The 20,773-nt window shown below is 36.0% G+C and overlaps 1 protein-coding gene and 2 long non-coding RNA genes across 4 annotated transcripts in view; 1 reads left to right on the top strand and 2 right to left on the bottom strand.

Annotated features, from left to right (window-relative positions):
- Positions 1 to 500, bottom strand: part of ice1 (KIAA0947-like (H. sapiens)) — a 29,436-nt gene extending 28,936 nt beyond the window's left edge. For both annotated transcript variants that reach the window (XM_058746275.1, XM_058746274.1), the window contains exon 1: positions 280 to 500. In XM_058746275.1, the coding sequence (XP_058602258.1) occupies positions 280 to 369 (90 nt within the window). In that variant the 5' untranslated portion in view covers positions 370 to 500. The remainder of the gene's footprint in view (positions 1 to 279) is intronic.
- Positions 501 to 11,884: 11,384 nt separating this feature from the next.
- On the top strand, positions 11,885 to 15,824 carry LOC131521932 (uncharacterized). The gene is made up of 5 exons (XR_009266399.1): positions 11,885 to 12,937; positions 13,527 to 13,543; positions 13,664 to 13,695; positions 15,545 to 15,630; positions 15,739 to 15,824. It is a non-coding gene; the product is annotated as an uncharacterized LOC131521932 (long non-coding RNA).
- A 2,049-nt stretch (positions 15,825 to 17,873) lies between these two features.
- LOC131522103 (uncharacterized) lies at positions 17,874 to 20,729 on the bottom strand. The gene is made up of 5 exons (XR_009266442.1): positions 20,417 to 20,729; positions 19,738 to 19,811; positions 19,102 to 19,248; positions 18,304 to 18,427; positions 17,874 to 18,186 (listed from the first exon to the last, which is right to left on the bottom strand). It is a non-coding gene; the product is annotated as an uncharacterized LOC131522103 (long non-coding RNA).
- Between the last annotated feature and the right edge of the window lie 44 nt (positions 20,730 to 20,773).

A 20,773-nucleotide genomic window follows, 5' to 3' on the forward strand; every position in this document is an offset into this window, starting at 1 on the left:
ATTCAGTTGAATACCACTAAATGGAAATCACATTTATAAGATGTGACTGTATAATTACAATCAACAGTGACTAGGAAAGACGTAATATAAACAACATCGTATTGATATACTCAATTTCCATGTATTTAATTAAAACCAAAAAAGTATTATATTAACAAATTGTATTACTAATCTGCTCTAATTCTCATGAAACACCCATTATTACTTGGGTAACCAATTAACGTTAAGCCAGATTTCAAATAGTGGACACTGTCTTGTTGTTAGGAATAAAGTTCTCACCTGATTTAAAACAGCGCAGTTTTGACAAGTGCCAGAAGTAGCTTCAGAGGCGATTCCTACGGCTTTGGACTGGTTCTCCCCCGGCATCATGGTATTAGTTCAGAAATATCAGCGGAATCTTACACGTACCTCCAAATATCAAAAACGCGCAACCAAAACAAGCCCATAAGCTCATTGCACATACAAACGTTCGGCAACACGTTGACTGAGGACCCCAGGGAAAGACCCCAGCTGCCCGCTGTAGATGCCGGATTGAAAAATTATGTACTTAAAAAAATAAATAATAATATTTTTTAAATTATTGTAGAGTTAAATTTGATCCAAAGTAAATCACTTAATAAACAAAAATGTAATTTACAGTTTGAAACGAATATGGTATATTTTATTATAATCGGAGTAACCATGTAGTTTAATGTAGGCATAATTTGGGGCGGCGATTTTTTCTGACACTAACTAATATTGCCAGATCTTTGCTAAAGAAACGCCCAGGTCCGACAAAACAAGGAATCAACATCTCTAATAGGCTATTGATCGAAATATTTGGAAAGCAGAGTACTAACAAGTACTAACAATCTCAAATACGTGACTGCAATGGAAATCTGAGACTACCCATATTTAAAAGCGAATTTATGAAAAACATATTTCATATTCATAATTTTTTCTTCCGATGCATTTATGCGGACATGGCAACCCAAAAAGGGAAACAGTAGGGCATGTTTTCTTGGAATGTAGGAAGTAGAAAGAAAGACACTTTTTGATAAATTGGCAGAACTTTGGAGTTGAAGTGTTTTCTGTTACTTCTTTGTTTGGACATAGTGACAAGCATAAACTGATCTCTGAGGCAGTTCTTCAGGACTGTATATAAGAATTTAGTTCAAAATTTGACCGCTGGAGGGCAGTAATACGCACAGTAGCGTATACACTGCCGGAACCCCAAAAAGGGCGAGTGGGGGAACTATGACGTCACTTTGTATGCGGATCGGCTGTTAGCATGAAACTAGTTCCTAGACAAAAAGCCAGTGGGATTTTTCCATAGGCTTTTGGATTATCGCAAAAAATAAGATCTGTGTTCAACCATAGTTCATGAAACTATATATAACTTTTATGAATTTTGAAGCATAAATACAAGCGCCAGAACTTAAAAGCTAAACAATGTGCTGCGTCCCAATTCGCATACTATCCGTCCTAAATAGTATTCGAAAATAGAATTAGTATGTCCCAAATCATTAAAAATGTATGCCAAAGATTCCCGGGTGGTCTACTACTTCCGGCTAGAATTCGAAGTGCAGATCGATGCACACTCTAACGGCTAATATTGCCCACAACACATTGCGCGGTGGACAAGGAATCGATCAGAACTACAAACACGCATAAAACGTGTTAAAAAACTACAAACATGGCGGATATGCGAGACCAACGGACAGCTAGAGAAAGTGATTTGAGTAATTGTTTCTGATTTACTCAGTGCTCAGGGAGACCTTCTTTCTTTTCCTGATTTTGTGTCTTTAAAAGGTGCAACAATCTCACTGAGAGATTATAATAAAGTGATTAAAAGTATCCCTACCAGTTTAAAAATCTTGTTTAAAGCACATTTATGTCATGGCTCTGTAATCAACCATTTTCCTACACTTGCATTTAACGGAGTTTATGTATTAGATAAAAAATGCAATAACGTCTTTATCAGAAATGCCCTTTCTTCAACTCCAGGGTGCCCCTCTAAAGCACAATCTAAATTGAGGATCTGTTATCCGGACTCTGATTTGAATAACTTATGGACCCTTCCTCGCAGATTTTTTATTCCATGTAACATTAAAGAACTACATTTCAAAATTGTTCACAGATACTACCCTTCTAATTTATTCTTAAGCAGATTTTTTGAGAATATATCTTCATTGTGTTCATTTTGTAATACTGATGAAGAATCTATTCTACATCTGTTTTATCATTGCCCATTCTCCAAGTCTTTTTGGTCAGAAGTTACCGTGTTAATTTCTCTCTGTTGTAACAAAATGCTAGAAATGACAGAATCTATAATTTTCCCTGTCAGATTTTCATTCTAAAGACAGCAATCTTGAACATACTGTATTACTGCTTTGTCTTCTGGGTAAATTTCACCTTCATAAAGCCAGAACTATTCATTGTAAACCTAACTTTAGAATGTTTTCTTCTGATGTAAATTATTTTTTCACTTCTTTTAAGAATGTGTCCAAACCTTTGAATTCAAAGGCTTCTAAAACGTTTAACATCCTTGAAAATGTTGTAAGGTATTTGTAAAAGTTTTTCTATTTTTTTATTATGCTGCTTTGTGTAGCCCTTATATCTACATGTGATGATGTCCGTATGCCCCTTGTTAAGTTTCAAATATTGTAATGGTTTGAAATGCAATAAAAAAATAAATAAAATAAAAAAGTGATTTGAGTAATAAATAATCAATGTCTAACCTGATTAAAAAATATTAATTTAATGTTATCCACGTTATATTTCATCTGCAGCAACACTGTGAACTTTTATAATGATACGTTTGGTCATTAAATTTTAAATGCATCATTATGCAAACACATGAGCAGAGTTCTCGGCGTGAAAGACCCGCGATGTGCTTCTTTATTTCTCTCCAGTAGGGTAGGAAATCAAATTAAAGGAAATGTGGATGATGTTAACTGTGATAAGATGATTAACAGGGCAGTTTAAACAGTGACAGGGATTCACGTAACTAAGCAACAGAGCGTCCGTTAAAGAAGCAGCTATGACGAAGTAGTATGTCCCAAAGCCTGCCTACTATTCTGCTACATACTCAAAAGTATGTACTTTTTCTTCAGAAAAAGAGTACTTTTAGGGCATAGTATAAGTAGGCGAATTGGGACGCAGCATTAGGCTATGAACGAACAGCACCACGGTCGCTCGTCTTCAGCGTCACCACCACCGCTCCCGACAACTTTTTCAAACTTATTTTTAACGTTCAGTGAAGGATTTACTCTGTATATGAATTTTAATCCACGCTACATGAACCTTTTCATATAAACTCGAATAAATAAAAAACTAGTGCCAAACTGAAATGAGATATTAGTAATAAATAGTATAGTGAATAAATGAAATAATCATAACTAAAGGACATTTGAAAGCACGTATTTCTGTACATTTCGAAATAAGCTGCATTAAAAGTCAATAAATCCTTGATTAATATGAACATTTTAATTAAAAACATGTCTCCACGTACTATTCAATAAAATTAGTGCATTTAATCTATTAAATAACAGCAGAGTAAGCGAGTTTTTGGATATGGTAAGATTAAATTTATTTAAATGAATAAAGTACCACATTTCAGCTATCATTTTGTTAGGGTGGGTAAAATGTTATTTTATCCTTGCTTCTAGAAAATCCTCAATGCTTTCTTGTAGCTTCTCGTGGCCGTAAACATTTCATTTTAACTTGGCTTTAAGCACTATGCATCGTTAAAGTTTCACTTTCACCGTGACTAAGCCGTAAATGTGGTGTTTACATGGAATAATCCTAATATGAGTTTACCTTATGGTACGAACAGAGTCTCTGTACACTGATAAAAATGATTTTGTGGTGAAGTAAATACTACAGAAAAACAAATGTAGTTTCTACATTAAATAATTTAGTTCAGGCAAGAATTTAAATAAAAGAGTAAATTCAATATTAGTACTCAAATTAAGCTTGTAGAATTTAAAGTTTGAACTTATAAGTATATTTTACTTGGAATTGTTTGTTATTTTTACAAATATTGTTTAAGTAAATATCAACGTCATGATCCCGTTGTTCCCATCATGCACTAGGGCATGAATAATTAATAAGGTAATTTTTTTTTGCTGTTTTCGAGATGTATTTACACTGTTTTATGGTTGCTTTTGTTGTTAGGATAAGTAACTTGCTGTTTTGTGACATCTGGAGTTCATTTTTTTACTCAAAATGGCCCATTCATGCTTAAACACTATTCACTGATTGTCACCGTCATTGTGTATCATGTGCCAAGTATTCAGGTCTCTGTGTTCATTCAATTTATAACTATATTGAATCAACATATTACTTTAAAATGAATAATGAGCAGTTTATTTGCTTACATGCGTGCTTTTAACTTTGCCACATGCTTTATAGGCTTTTTTTTTTTTTTTTTTTCTTCTTCAGTGATATGTTGTTTGAGTAAAGTTTACAAACTTTAGTGAAATGTACTGAGTATTGTAGGGCAAAGTTAAAATAATTAAGTAGAAATTACTCATCAAACTCTACCTGGTCACGTTAAATTTACGTATTTCCTTTACTAATTTGAGATAACTTAGTTAAATAGATTTTACTCAATTCCTTATTTAATTTTTACTTAAAAAATATTCGTGCAAAAACTTGCAAAAGAAAAATTAAGTAAATTTAACTTCTTATTTTTTTCAGTGTAGGAAAGCGATAAAACAAGCATCTTCCATCCGAATAAATTTTTTTTAAATTGTTTTATTAAACATTCACAGGGGGTACAGTCAAGGCAAAATACAAATTATTTACCTAAACAAAAGTAGTAACAAAAACGAAATAAATAAAATAAAAATAAAATAATAATAATTAAATAAGTTACACATAAAATATCAACTTTAAAAAATACTCAGGAGGTAACCCTTACAACACAGTCATTATTTTTTTCCATCAAAACGGTTGTTTTAACAGCTTTCTTATTTAGCGATGAGCAGAGAGATTCATAAAATAATTTCAAATCAATACAAAAGATCCTAAAATTGGGCATAGAATCAGTAATTTTACATTTGTGAAGATGAAATAGGCCACAAAGAGTCAAGAGTTTTAACATATCATCCAGCTCCTTTGATCCTGATTCCCAAATCAAAAACAGTACATTACTTATTTCAAATACGAACAACAATATAAAATGCGGTAAACTATTAATTGGTTATTCTACAATTAATTGTATAAATTATACTACAACTGGAAAATACTGTAAATTGACAAACTGCACGGCGTGATGACGTTTAATGTCTCCGACAGCGCCTGTAGTCCCATTTAGCAACTTGTTAGCAACTGTCTTTTTTAAGAAACGTAACAGTTTAAAAAAAATCATGAGTGGGGTAACTGGTGTGTTTTATGTCCTAGAATAAAATGTGAAAGTATCTTGAGCCCCAGCAAACAATGACCTGGCGGTCCACCAGCAGTTTTTGGGCGGCACAAATTCAGCGGCTACAGTAGGACCACACCATCGGCGAGCCGCCCAATCTAAAAACGCTGTCGGTCAGCCGGCGTTTTTTGGGTGGCACGCATAGACGTTGGAACAGCCAGCTGTTTTTTCCCTTGTTTTTGTTTTCCGTTTTTTTTAAATATATATATATATATATATATATATATATAAATACAGAATCTGAATTAAAATGCTTTTGATTTAAGCCTACATTTCAAAATTTTGTGTCATAAAATTTCTTGTTTTTAAGCAAATGTTGAATTTAGCCAGAGACAGGCGTGCTCAGAGCTGTCATATATCACAACTTTTCAGTGTTTTCAACCACATACTGTTTATTTTAGGTTTCAGACATATAAATGCACAAGTACCAAAAAAACAATGCATTTAGAGTTTGTAAAATACACACTGATGTCTATGGAAGAGGTAATAATAATCCTTTCCATTATAATTCGACACGTTTTAAACACATTCTCATTGACACATTCTAAATAACGCCCCCTCCCTCAAGGATTTGTAACAAAAATATCTATCAAAACATCTGAATAAAAATAGTGAGAGTTATAATTATTAACAAAAGTATAGTATAAAAACTGCAAGCACATTTTTAAATGAAATAAATAGTTTGAATGATCCTAAAAACAAAAATACAAAATCTAATAACAAATAAATTAAAAAAAAATCTATAAAAATTAAATAAAAGTGCTACTTTGTCTCACTATCACGTGCAGGTTGCAGTTTACACCTATGTATGAATGGGTCATATAACCACAAAACGATTTTTGTTGTTGTTGTTTGTGTAATATATAATGTTTATTTAAATGCTGCGTGACTGTGACGTGTTTTGATGGAGTCTCATTCAAACGCTGCAGCAGGGAGTTACCATGGAAACGGGGCGGCAACTCTTCAACTGACTGCTGCAACACTGCTTCTCTCGCTGCTGTTTTCACCGTTTTCAGGTGAGTTTAGCCCCTAAAATCACACAAATATTACGTACAACTGTACCTGACACGCTTCTGTTGAATATTTACTTCATAAAGACGTTTAGTGTCTTCGAAAAAGTCCGTTAGCATCTCAACTGTTTTCAGACAATGTATGCTAACTCTGTATACTGAGCTCTGATTGATCAAGGTTTTGACTTTTCATCACATATTTATGTGTAGTTGGGAGTAGAGGTCTTCACGGGTCCAAAAATTTGTACCCAAACCCGAAGAGACCCGTAAATGTGCTGCACCGACCCGGACCCGTATTTTATTTGAAAGTGGGACCCCAACCCGTGCAGACCAGAGAAATGCCTTAAATGTACTACCCGGACCCGACCATTATTCGAAAGTTGGACCCGAACCCGGCTGGGAAGACACAGACCTGACTGCACCCGATCGGCACATATTGCACAGCAAACTGCTATATTAAGTCAATAAGTTGCGAGAAAAATTAAATAAAAAATTCTAGAGATGTTCCGATACCCTTTTTCCCTTCCCTATACCGATTCCGATACCTAGGCTCAGGGTATCGGCCGATACCGAGTACTGATCCGATACCTGGGTGTGTATCTGGTTATACAGCTTTGTGTACTTCTAGCACTGTATGAATTGATACAATTATTTTATGGTGTGCTTCACCATATATAGATAGAATTCTACTAAGGATTAACGAGCTGCTGGATTCATGAATATTAATCACGTTGTCTGCATTGGCTCGAACTGATTTGCTGAAATCAAAACAAGGACGATAATAGGTGAGCGCCAGCCAAAGAGATTGTCGTTTGCGCATTAGCTCCGCCTACTACCGGAGAACCTGGCAGTTAAACTGAAGAATTCCAAAGGAAAATACAACAAAGAATATCGTTTACATACCATGCAGAATTGACGCTCTACATGTAAGACTATCTCTCTCTCTCTCTCTCTCTCTGTCTCTCTCTCTGCGTGTGAGAAAAAAAAGCAAAGCGACGGCAAGTCGTGCGCTTCACACTAGAGTTTACAGTACGTCAAATACAGGTGCGCTGCGCATTCATTCAGATGATCTGAAAAATAGATCGCTTGACAGAGAGAGAAACTCTGAAGCGCTCAGTGTTCAGCGAGTGACAATATATCTGTGCTAAACTTATACATAGCCTCCCAGTAAAATCTGATCATTTATTAGCCAGTGGCTAATATTAGACATCATGTAGTCGCCCAGGGTGAAGATTTAGTCGCATATGTGAGTGATTTAACTTACTGGCAATGTGCTAACACGTTTGTATTTCTTCTTCGTTGCTCTGAATAGTGGTTGCTTGTGTGGCAACACAGCACAACTTCCTGTGTTTGCATTCTGAGCAGTGAAGAAGAATTGATTTCCGATTTGCAGCGTTAAGCAAAGCTAGCGCGCATAACTATAGGTCTTGTTTAAGAAAATGGTATCGGATCGGTACATGGGTTCAAGTACTCGCCAATACCGATGCCAGAATTTTTTGTGGTATCGGCGGAATTTCCGATACTAGTATCGGAATCGGAACAACCCTAAAAAATTCCCTTACTACTGTTAGTAACGTACGGGTGAATCCCATTTCTCTGTCGTACCCCTTCCCCTTCCCCTACCCCTTCGTCTTACCCCTAGCCCTTGTCCCTCGAAACCGAGTGGTAAGTTCTAGGGGTGAACACATACCCCTATGAAATGAGACACCACTTGGTTACGGTTACGTCATCATACACCGTCGCTAGCTGGCTGCTACGTCACCAGAGCCGACAAGTGTTTTTTTTTTTTTTTTTGCCGACAAGTGTTGATCACAAACTTTGGATCGTTTTACAAACTTGTTAAAACTGTAGACATGCATGGAGTCCATTCAAGGCTAGTCTGCGGGACTGTTGTGTAACTCAGCAATGTAACGTTAGCGTAGCAAACTAGCGATTTTTTTAAACATTTCAATTAAGAACATGGTTGCAAATATATATGTACAGGACTGTCTAGAGCACAAAACAAGACTGTCGTAATTTTTAAATAAATTTTTTAAGCCGAAAATACTTGAATACTTGATGATCTGGCCGCCATTGTTGCCGGTTGCGCAGTGTGTTCTGGGTACCCCTTGGTTTCAAGTAAGCTCGCGAAAATGCTTGGTTTTAAGGGGTATCTACCACTTCCCCTTAGCCCTACCCCTCGATCAAAACGAGAATTGGGATAGCCCTTACTCTCACGTGAACGCGCAAAACTGGAAAAACCAGCATAGACCAGCGTAATTCCTATGCTGGTTTATGCTGGTTTGGTGCTGGTATATGCTGGTTTGGTGCTGGTTTAGCTGGTGGACCAGCAAGAGCATGGTCTTGCTGGTGATGCTGGTCAACCAGCATGGTCTTGCTGGTGATGCTGGTCTACCAGCACGGTCTTGCTGGTGATGCTGGTCAACCAGCACGGTCTTGCTGGTGATGCTGGTCAACCAGCACGGTCTTGCTGGTGATGCTGGTCTACTGGTCTTGCTGGTGATGCTGGTCAACCAGCCTGGTCTTGCTGGTGATGCTGGTCAACCAGCCTGGTCTTGCTGGTGATGCTGGTCTACCAGCCTGGTCTTGCTGGTGATGCTGGTCACCCAGCATGGTCTAGCTGGTGATGCTGGTCTACCAGCCTGTTCTTGCAGGTGATGCTGGTCACCAGCATCTCAGCATCGGAATCAGGCCGTATGCGGCTGAGTGTCGGCTCACTCGGCAGCGGCTTGCCAGAATTGAGCCAGGTCCGGCCTGGCACAGTAATGGTTGCCAGATTTGGCTAGGTTTTGGATCTGTGGATCTGTGGATCTGGCCCGATTCTGGTTGAGAAACGGCACATTTAGCCACATTCAGCCCGACTGTGGGCCAGAAGTCTCAGTCCTAAAATGTCAAAAATTCAGGTTTTACTCCTTATCTGAATATTTGGTCCCCACAATTAAAAATAAATTTTTTTAAAATTTTAATATTTCTATTAATTTTTAGGCTGACCTCAAATGGACTTTGCTTATAATTTAAAAATGTTCCCTTAATCTAAATTGACACTTTCTGACTGTGTGTGATTGCAAAAACTGATACCTCAGTAAGAAGTGGTAAACTTTTACAAAATATGATTTCAGATGTTATAATAGTGATTTTATTATGTCCAAATAAAAGTACCACAGCAAATCTTCTGAAATCAATGAGTGAAACTTTATTATTATTAACTGTAACAATATATATATATATGTGTGTGTGTGTGTGTGTGTGTGTGTGTGTGTATGCGCCTTTGTTCTGCAGTGAAGGGCTACTGCATTTTTGTGACAAATCAGGACATAGATGTGTATAATGACAAGGGTATGACAGGTATTACAAGGAGAAGGTGACTTTTCAGGACATTCCCCCATGTCCCCACTTTTCAAAACGCTTATAAATCACACAGAATGGAGTGTATTGAAAATCTGAAATAGCAGAAAGTCTCCTGTAAGGGGTAGGTTTAGGTGTAGGGTTGGTGTAGGACAATAGCACATACAGTTTGTACAGTATAAAAACCATTACGCCTATGGGATGTCCCCACTTTTCACAAAAACAAACGTGTGTGTGTGTGTAATATATTTCATTTTATTTCATTTTTTTTTTTTTTTTTTAATAATCTAAGATGTAGGCTACAATCATTACCTCATGTTATATTTTTCCTGGCAAAAAAAAAAAAAAAAAATCAATAGATATAAATGTAACTAACTATTTGACACCTCACGTGCAAAGCCCGCGAAAGAACCGGAGGTTATACAAGCTGCGGTCGTCACGTGACGCGCACAGCCGGTGTTACGAGAATTTCGGTTTCCGAGATTTTCAGTTTCAGTGGGCGGAGCATACATGAATATTAATGAGTTTCCGGGACATGCGCGTGGAACTGACAATTTCAGTTTACGCTCCTTGTATCTCAGCAGGTTTAATGGACTATTTTTAAAAAAGGTAAATATATTTACAGCGTTGCATAAACCTATTCCTAAACTACATTTGTTCATCATTTCGTAACAGTTTTGATTAGTTTGCAGTGTTATGTTCACACAAACCTTGCACGTTTTGTGCAGTCGTCCCTGACTGAATGATTGCAGACATTCTTTGTGTAATGTTAGGATAAATCACCGCAAACCAGTTGTATACATTGATTTCAGTTCGTTAATTGTGCTGTTCATTTGTTGCTCGCAAAGCTTTAAAACTGTCTTATTAATTGTTATCATTTGTTGAATACATTATGTCTGCTACAAATGAAATAAACCTATATGAATGTATCTGTGGACATATTTTTGTATAGGGTGTGATGATCCATGTCTTAACTTACTCTGTTCAACATTCTCCGTGTTGTTTGGTTATAAACTAACTGCGAAGTTGCTGAAATTGTCATTGTTTTTTTTTTCATGTTTCCCATATATAATATTTAAACATTTGTACAAACAAATATAAATTAAGATGATCACAAGTAAAGGTGTAAGGTTCCCCTTGCACAGTGAAACGAAGAATCCCAGAACACCTGGATGATTATGTCTACACTGATTTCCAATAGTAGTGCAGATATAGACATGTGAACCAACAACCATTTCAATTATTTATTGATATACTCTTCTGTTACCTTTTATGTTTTAAAACGGTCATCCTCTGGCAATGAATGAAATAACATTCACCACCATATCAGTGGCCTAAGAAGAATTTTGCAACCTACACTGATGTTATTCTCTGTCATCTGTTCTTTGACCATGTGTTGCACTGTACTTGGATGATACACAATGATGATCATTTATACAAATGCATGATCTATTTTACATTATAAGCCATAAAGTTTCATAAACATATATTATTAATTAGGCTTTAAATAGAGGCACTTTTCTATAAAAATAAAGTGGAATAAAGATTGGATTGTGGCCTTGACTATCTTTTGATATCTAGATGTTGCTATAATGTGTTTTGGTGTGGAAGTTTGATATTATTTGAGACAGTGACATTTTGTTTTTAAAAATATGAATTCAATAATAATTCACACTCAAAATTTAGTCATGGAGGATGTGATTAATATAAGTTTTCCTCAATTTTGAGTATGAATCACTATTGAATTCTTGTTACAAACTAAAAAGATTTATGCACCAAAACAAGACTACATAGGAGAAAATAGTGTGATGTAAATATCCTTGTTGGATCTGCTGTATAAAAATATGACACATAATAAAGTTATTCTAAGATCATATGTAAGAGAGGTAAAACAACAACATATTTCTAAACTTGATTCTGGCATTTGACTAGTGACATTCAAAGGTTTTGGGATTACTATGTTGTTGTTTTTTTAGTATTATTATTATTATTTTATTGTATTTTATTTTTTAAGAAATGTATGCTTTTGTTTGACAGGGATGCATTTAATTAAAAACGACAGTAAGTACATTTATAATGTTACAAAAGATTTCTATTTCAAATAAATACTGTAGAACTTTCAGTTCATCGAGGAATCCTGTTACTGTGTAATGGTTTCCACACTTCATTAAGCACAACAATTTTCAACTCTAATAATAATCAGAAATGTTTCTTGAGCAGCAAATCAGCATATTAGAATTAATTCTGAAAGATCAAATGACACTGAAGAGGAAAAATTGAAATCTGACATCACAGACCTTAAAGCCTTAGAACAGTAGGCTAATCAGAATCAGATATTTATTGCCAAGTGTGTTTACATACACAAGGAATTTGTCTTGGTGACAGGAGCTACCAGTGCAAAGAAAAAAATAATAATACAGACATACATTAAATTAAGTTGCTGTTAATAAAATCATTTTGTTAACATCAAATTAGTTGCATATTCTATTCCATAAAATGCCGTGAAGGCCTATTTGTTTTCTCATTTACAGTGTACCAAATATAGGCTACTTTATACACTTTTGTCCATACAAATTTGTTTAATCCAAAATTGTGCTTATGTATTAAAGGAACACTTTCATCCATGTGTGTGGTCTTGGATTCCTGTTCATTTTGTAAATATAAGTCAAACAGTTTGAAGAATCACACCAGGGCAGATTAAAAATGATTAGTCCACAGATACAAGTTTATTTCAGCTGTTGCACTCAAAAGATAACAATAGCAGACAGTTTTAAAGCATTGCAAGCTAAGCTACAGCACAACAAACTGAAATCAATACAACTAGCTGAGGTTTGCTGTGCTTTATCCTAACATTACACAAAGAATGCTTGCTATCATTCAGTCAGGGACGACTGCACAAAACGTGCAATTAATAAAAACATTATAAACTGTTACAAAATGATGAACAAATAGGCATACGTTTGCACAACGCTGAAAATATTTTAAAATATTCCATTAAACCTGCTGAGATACAAGGAGCGTAAACTGAAATCGTCAGTTCCACGCGCATGTCCGGGAAACTCATTAATATTCATGTATGCTCCGCCCACTGAAACTGAAAATCTCGGAAACCGAAAATCTCGTAACACCGGACTCTTGCGTGGACGTCGCCTGATGGGAGAGCTTTCACGAGGTAAAGTATTTTTTGTGTACACAAGTATAAAATCGACGGCCTGTCATTTAAATGTACCAGAAGCCTACTGTTCACTGTTCAAACGAGCCGTTCCGTCTTTATTTTGTACGGCCCGCTCTTCAGCTCCGTTAATTACCGTTAATGCCGTTCTGTGTGACGTCATTTGCGCAGATCTGCTAGAATTGAGAAAACCTCCTTTCGTTTCACATTCATGTCGGTCAAGGTAACGTTAGTTTAAAAAAATGTAGCCATTTACAATTAATATTTTCACATTTAAGCAGTGTTGTCCCACAGATTTGTCTGAGTGAGAGCGAGCGACACTGACGCACACTGAACGCTCTCTCTCTCAGCGTGTGTGGTAGAGCGAGCGAGAGACAGAAGACTCACACAAGCCAATGTAGCCTATCCTTATGAGATAATAATAGTACAAATAATAATATTTCTGCTTTTTAATAACAAATAATTACTATAAAAGTAAAACATGTATGCATGTGTATACACCAGGGAAGAAATAAAAGTCATATTCAAGTAAAGTTATAATTATTTTCAAAAATGAAAATATTTATTCTTTTTTTCTTTCTTTTTTCAGATTGTCATCCGATTGTTGTAAGTGATCAGTCAAGCAGTCATCCTGCATCTTGGATTTGCCATGTTCAGTTTGTACAAACATTATCTGATATTGAGTGAGGCTTTTTCTTTTGCTCCCCTTTGTTTGTGTGTCAGTAGCTGCTCCACAGCACAGCACAGGCTTTGGCTTTGTAAGTATATATTTTTTAAGCTGACTGTCAAACATTTTCTCAATTTTTTTTTATTTAGGTTCATTAAATATGTCATGCAGCAGTTATTTATTTATTTATTTAACAGGCTTGCATTATCTGATCTGTTTTAAAAGTTATGTATTTTGTAGTTTGTTAGTGAATTTTAATTATTTAATTACACAACATATTATGTGAATAGTGTAATAATGTTCCTGCTACATTTCTTCTAATATTTTTGTGATTACTTTTTCTTCCTACCTGGTCTTTATGCTAAGTTAGGAAAACCAGCTTCATGTTTAAATAGGCAAACTTGTGCCACATATACCAGACTGACACACACACACACACACACACACACACACACACACACATATATACCAGGACAGCCAGGCACAAGAACAGTTTCTTCCCCAGATTTTCAAATAGTTGTTGTCAAATAGTTAAATGTAAAATAATCTAAAAAAAATTACCCTTATGACTGGTTTTGTGGTCCAGGGTCACATATTAAGTCCTGTTTTCCTTGAAATTGAACAAAATGAAGTTTTTTCCCTTTGAATTAATGAGATTTTTCTGAGCCCATTGGCAGATATTTGTTCGTTTTGATCGTGAAATCACTTTATTTTGATCAGTTTCTCAGAAAACAAGACTTTGTATAAAGTGCACTGCAAAACAAGACAGAAATACTGAGGAAGAGCATCGGTTTATTGAAGTGTGATCAGAAGGTTCAGTAAATGTTATTTAGTTACACACTTTGTTAAAAGAATGAAAAAGTAATGGAGATCTGTTGAAAGTTGCATTTTCAAACTTTGAAGTGTTATTAATTTGCATTTAGAGACCATATTGACATGCTGCATTCAGTTTATCCCTTAAATCTTACATTTTTCTTTACCTTCATAAAATCTGCATAAACCCTGTACCTGCTAATATGCATCACTCAAATATGATTAAATACATATTTATTTTTTCTTTCAATAGTGCCAAGTTATAAACACTCCAATTCAAGTCATTGTGAATGAATGATCGACAGGGTCATGTATGAATGTGCCAGAATGAAGGAGTTTGTCTTCACATCAAAAAACAAAACATAATAATAATAAATAAATAAATAAATAAAATACATTTAAAAAATACAATAAAGTAAAATAAACAAATTCATTACTTAAAAAAAACATTAACTTATACTAAACACTAAAACTATATAGATATATATAAAAAAAATAATAAAATGACTAAAACGCACAACAAATTTTAACTAAACATTTAACAAAATTAAGCTCAAAATTAAGTTTGTTAAAGTGCTATAATAACAACTAAAGCTTAATGAAAAAAAAAAAATATATATATATATATATATATATATATATATATAAAACGCACAACAAAATTACTAAAACTTTAACTGGAATTTTAAAATAAATATTGAAATAAAATATTATTAACTGTTAAGGTCTTTGCACACAGAGTCTGAAATTTTGTCACGCATGGAAACCAGAGGCGGACAGTACACAACTCCATTACTTGAGTGAAAGTACAGATACTGCTGGTCAAATATTACTCCATTACAAGTGAAAGTTGTAAAGACAGAATTTTACTTTAGTAAAAGCACAGAGGTACTTGCTTTTAAAAGTACTTAAGTACCAAAAATAAATCTACAGAACAGTTAAATGCCTTTTATTCTCATCTTATTTTTATTGTCTGTGTGCTGTTGTTGTCTCTGTGAACTGGAAGTTTTTGACACTAAAAGAAATTGTTTGTATGTGCAAGCATACTTGGCAATAAAAGCTCTTTCTGATTCTGATGTATATTTTTTATAAATATATATTTATTTATTTTTCTGCAAATACTGCAGTGTGCTGGATGGAGAAACTGAGAAGTTTATAAACAGAAGGCATGGAAGAAGAGAGCAGGTCCTAAAACAAAGAAATTCTTCTTAAGGTATGCTCCAAATTAACCATTTACCATTGAGTTCACTGAGATCTGACTAACTGTGTCTATATGTATCCCCTCTTTATCTCTCTTTCCTTTTTTTCTGTCCTCTTTTAGGATAAACCTGAGGTCCTGGGAGTTCTTAGAGGTTCTAAAGTGTTTTTTATGCATTTGTTAATGTCAAATTTTCAATAATAAATTCTCATAGTTTTTACATTTATATGGTGTCATTCTATGGTGTGTGTAATATTTGTGGAAACAACATTGTTAAAAAAAATACTGGCTTTAATAATACATTTTTTGTAGTTTTTAGGAACCAATTAATTACATGAACAGTTTTTTTTTTCCATGTAGGCTATATATATATATATATATATAATATTGTTTTGGTAAATTTTTGTTTTGTTGTTATTAATTAAATTAATATTGGTTTGTATTTCATATACATTTCCATTTGGTATCCAGACTAATTGTATAATCTATGCTGGCGTGATTGTGGCCTGATGCCGGCAGTGTCGGCTCAGTTTCGGCAACCGGACTCGGACCAGCGTACTCGGGACGATTCTAGCGCGTCATTCACTCCCGTAATTCACAAGAGTCCGGCAACCGCATCCGCATCCCATGCTGGTCACCAGCATACCACCAGCATCCCATGCTGGTCACCAGCGTACCACCAGCATCCCATGCTGGTCACCAGCGTACCACCAGCATCCCATGCTGGTCACCAGCGTACCAGCGTACCACCAGCATCCCATGCTGGTCACCAGTGTACCACCAGCATCCCATGCTGGTCACCAGCATACCACCAGCATCCCATGCTGGTCACCAGCGTACCACCAGCATCCCATGCTGGTCACCAGCGTACCAGCGTACCACCAGCATCCCATGCTGGTCACCAGCGTACCAGCGTACCACCAGCATCCCATGCTGGTCACCAGCGTACCACCAGCATCCCATGCTGGTCACCAGCATACCACCAGCATCCCATGCTAGACACAAGCATAATACCAGCACCAAAACACAACATATGCTGGTTTTTCCAGCAGGGAGGGGAAGGGGTAAGACAGAGAAATGGGATTCACCCTTAATTCTCCCTGACTGCCATGCATACAATCCGCCTAGTCAATAAATTTCCATCCATGTTGGCTGTTCGTTCCTCTCTATTGCCGACTGAAAGAGCCTTCTTAATCCACTGATTATGCTTTAAAAGTCTACATGTTGTCACGGTCAGTGACGGATGACTAATGCAACTTCGCATTTATTTATTTTTTCTCCATCTCGAGTCAACTTCGACTGTTGCGTTTCCGCAACAATAACGATACTTTTTGTTGGTTGTAATAAAGACTCGGAGCAATTATTTTTTAGCAAAAACCGTGCAGAACTAGAAGTGCGTTACACTTTACTGCGTGCATGTTCAATAACAGCTGCGTCTCTTCCTCAGTTGTTTCAGCTTTTTTTTTTTTTAAATCACTCATGAAGGAATCCATGATCACCGTCCGCTTGCAGTAGGCTACATTAACTCCGCCCGCGCCCTGCTTCTGGCGGCTGAGGTAACGCCTGTTTTTTCTTTTTCTTTTTCTCCTTTCACCTCATTTCCCGCTCACAATTTTCTCATCCTAATTTTACAAATTGCAAGTTACAAAACACACGCATGCTGACTGACACTGATCACTGGCGGGTGCGGTGTTCTCCGATCGACTCGGGTATTACACACAATGTTAAACAGACCCGGGACCCGAAGTAATAGACTCCCAGCCAACACATCCATGTGGGGCCCATAGGGGTTGCAACTGGGCCGATATCTGGGGCCCATCTGGGCTACCCAACTGGGACCCAGCTAATTTTGTCCTCAGTTTCCATGGTGGCCCAACATGGGTTAGCCCAGATGGGCTGATGATGGGCCCTTGATGGGCTCCACATGGGGCCCACACGGGTTAACCAGGTAGCTCCCATTTGGTGCTTATATGAGTCTGCCTACATGGGTTAGTGATGGGACCCAGCTAGGTCTTATGTAGGTCTCTTATGGGCCACAACAAGTATACACATGGGCTAACATTTGTCTGTTTGGGTTACCTTATTTTACAGTACACCCCTAAATACAAACATTACATTAAATCCACTAAAATGCTAAAGGTATTAAATAAACAGAAACCAGTAGTTCATGCTTTTAAGCAAAGTTTATTTGGAATAATTTAAACATTACCATTATAACTTGTACATTCACAACTTTATAAAACAAGTATAAAAAAAAAAAAGAGTTAATTTTAAGCTCCTGAAAAACTTTTATTTCTTGTAAAAATAAAAATCTTCATAACTTGTATTCTGCATGCTTTACACAAGGTTTCGTTGGAATAATTTGAACATGACCATTATAACTTGTGTATTTACAACTTTATAAAACATAAGCATCTTAAAAAAAGTTAAAGTGAAGCTCCTGCCAAACATTATTTGGAATAACTTGTATCGTTTGTATACACATCTGAAAACTCTAAAATACATTATTTCACAAACAAACAAACCAACCGTGCAGCCCCTCACACCTCTGTCCTCGCTCTCCCAACGGCCCTTTGAAAAGACAACAATTAATGAACTACTGTGCCACTTTTTCAGTTAAAACTGACGATTCTTGTCTTTTTAAAGATTGTATTTCCATTTAATAATCACAAATATCTTAAGACTTACCTATCTTACTCTCTACTACGTGACTTTGCAGAACGGTTTCCTCCCGTCACCGATTAGCCACTTTGACGCTGACTTTTCTGCCTCTTTTCTGGTAATTTGGTTAAGAGAATTTTTTTCAAGCTTCCTGTAAAGCACATCAAAAGCATTAAAGATAGATTAAATTCCATATTTAAGCCCTTGCAATAAATAAGCAGTCATCTCCATTTTACATTTTTCAGGATGTACAATAATGGTATCGGATATAATATTCTATCATAAATGGATCTGTGTAAACAAGGGCACAGGGCAACATTTAAAGGCATAGTTCACACAAAAAAATGTAATTGTCTCATTTAATCACAAATGTCAAAATCTGAAATTTTCTTTCAAAAATAATTTTTAGCAGGCAAATATAGGTCATCATTCAATTCATTGCCATTACAGTGAAGTAACTGAACATAAACATAAGAGCCTGAAAATTTCAGACGGTTTTTGCATCTGATGTCTTCGTTTGTTCTTATTTTATTACCACTTCACTTGTATTAGTGTACTTGTCTTTAATAAAGTTTGAATGTTATTTATTATAAACTCTTTTTGTGATCGCTTCACCACAAATGAACAGTTACTTATCACTAAAATAAGCAGTACACCTGGTTCATATTCTCATAATTTTGGGGTATTGCTTGTCCAAATATGAACAATTATTTGCATTCAATCAATCTGATTTGATTCCACTGATTTATGAAGAACAAACTCAACTCTACCAAATAACCTCTGTTTGCACATGAACGTTAATAATCCAACAGCAAGTAAACATACCTTATACAACCTCAAGCAGTCTGAGCCCCTGAAACTCTCACTTTCCATGCCGGCCAACAAAATTGAACTCTCTTGATGCGGGGTGGTCCAAAAGGAAGGCCCTCATTCTTCTCCTGGCTTCATCCACAGTACTGCCACCACAGCAACCTAATGGCAAACAAGATTATTATTATTGGGGAGACAATGCAAAAAAATTAACCCTGAATAATTGCAATTACATTTCCCCCCAGATCTACTGTGTGTATCAAGTCCATACAAGTCTATTACTCACAACTCCTATGGAACACTTCCATAATTCCTGTGCAGTTACCTCTGTAACAGACGTTTTATACTTGTACTACAATTGTGTTGCCTGTGCTACAAAAATATTCTCTATAGCAAAACAGCTACAGTACTGTGAAAATGTGTTAGGCCACCATTGCATTTGTTGTTTTGGAAATGGTATAATGATTATCTCAGAGTTTTTTTATTAGAATACAACAAGAAAATACAGCTAATTTATAGGCAGTATTAAAAAAAATGAAAGAAACAAAATGGTGGCCTAAGACTTCTGCACAGTACTGTAACTTAGGTGCAAAAACGTTAACGTTCAGCCCTGTGAACCTGCTAAATGATTATGTTAGAGTTAGAACATACCACTTGTTTCTGGAAGTTGGGGTCTGCCAATTTCTGCTCCACTGCATCAACATCCAAGACCGTCCGATTACTTTCTGTAATAAAAATGCTTATTACTTTAAAAAAATTAAAATTCTAATTTAGGCAAAAACATTTGTATAGTCATAACAATTTGTATGATTTGTAATAACACCCGAATGCAAACTGTTGCAGATTTATATAAGGCAGAAACTCCTGTTTGCATGATAAATATTAAATATTGTTGTACTATTATTGTATTTTATGTATTGTTAAAAGTACAACAGCCTTGTTTACTGTTCAAATGGAGATCTGTCCCAGGCTAATGTACCTTATTTACACTAACCTTAGCTTCTCTGCTATAAGCCATTTCACATCGTCGTCGTAATCTTCCTGTATCGTGAACACCCAGCCCATTGCCAAACTCTGCAGTTTGAGCTTTTTTAGTGTTTTTTTTTTTGTTTGTTTGTTTGTTTTAGAGGGCGTAGGGAACATCAATACAGCATTATCGTTTAACGTTAGACATTGGCGCCAGAAATAAGAGGAAAAGTATGGCGCGATCTGAGTATGAAGTCTAAATTGTAACGTGACAAAAACCAAGCTATGTTTCGGTTAACATCATGGTTTGAAAACAATGTAATTACATGCTCTACATTTTCAGTTTTAAAATTGTAATTCTTACCTTGGTTACACTGACGGCAAACGTCTTCTCTCGAAAATTACAGCAAAGCAGTCAGAGAGTAGTAATGGCGTCGGCGCGATGCGGCGCGATGCAGCGCGTGCTGCGTGGGGGATGGGAATTGCTGAATGAAATCTCGCGGGATCCACACTGCATGCAGATCGAGGCAGGGCTGCATCTCGCGGTAGTTTGATGTCGTGGGGAATGGGATCTCGATGGAACTCGGGAGATCTCGAGTTGTCAGCACAATTAAAGTGGCAGCATTTTTTTTTTTTTTTTTTTTGGCTAAATGTCAGTGGAAAATTGGGTAGAATGAGTATTGGAATCATAGACTGTAATAAAAAAAAGGAGTTTTTTTTT

This window comes from Onychostoma macrolepis, chromosome 16 (genome assembly GCF_012432095.1).
Source record: "Onychostoma macrolepis isolate SWU-2019 chromosome 16, ASM1243209v1, whole genome shotgun sequence".
Taxonomy (NCBI): Eukaryota; Metazoa; Chordata; class Actinopteri; order Cypriniformes; family Cyprinidae; genus Onychostoma; species Onychostoma macrolepis.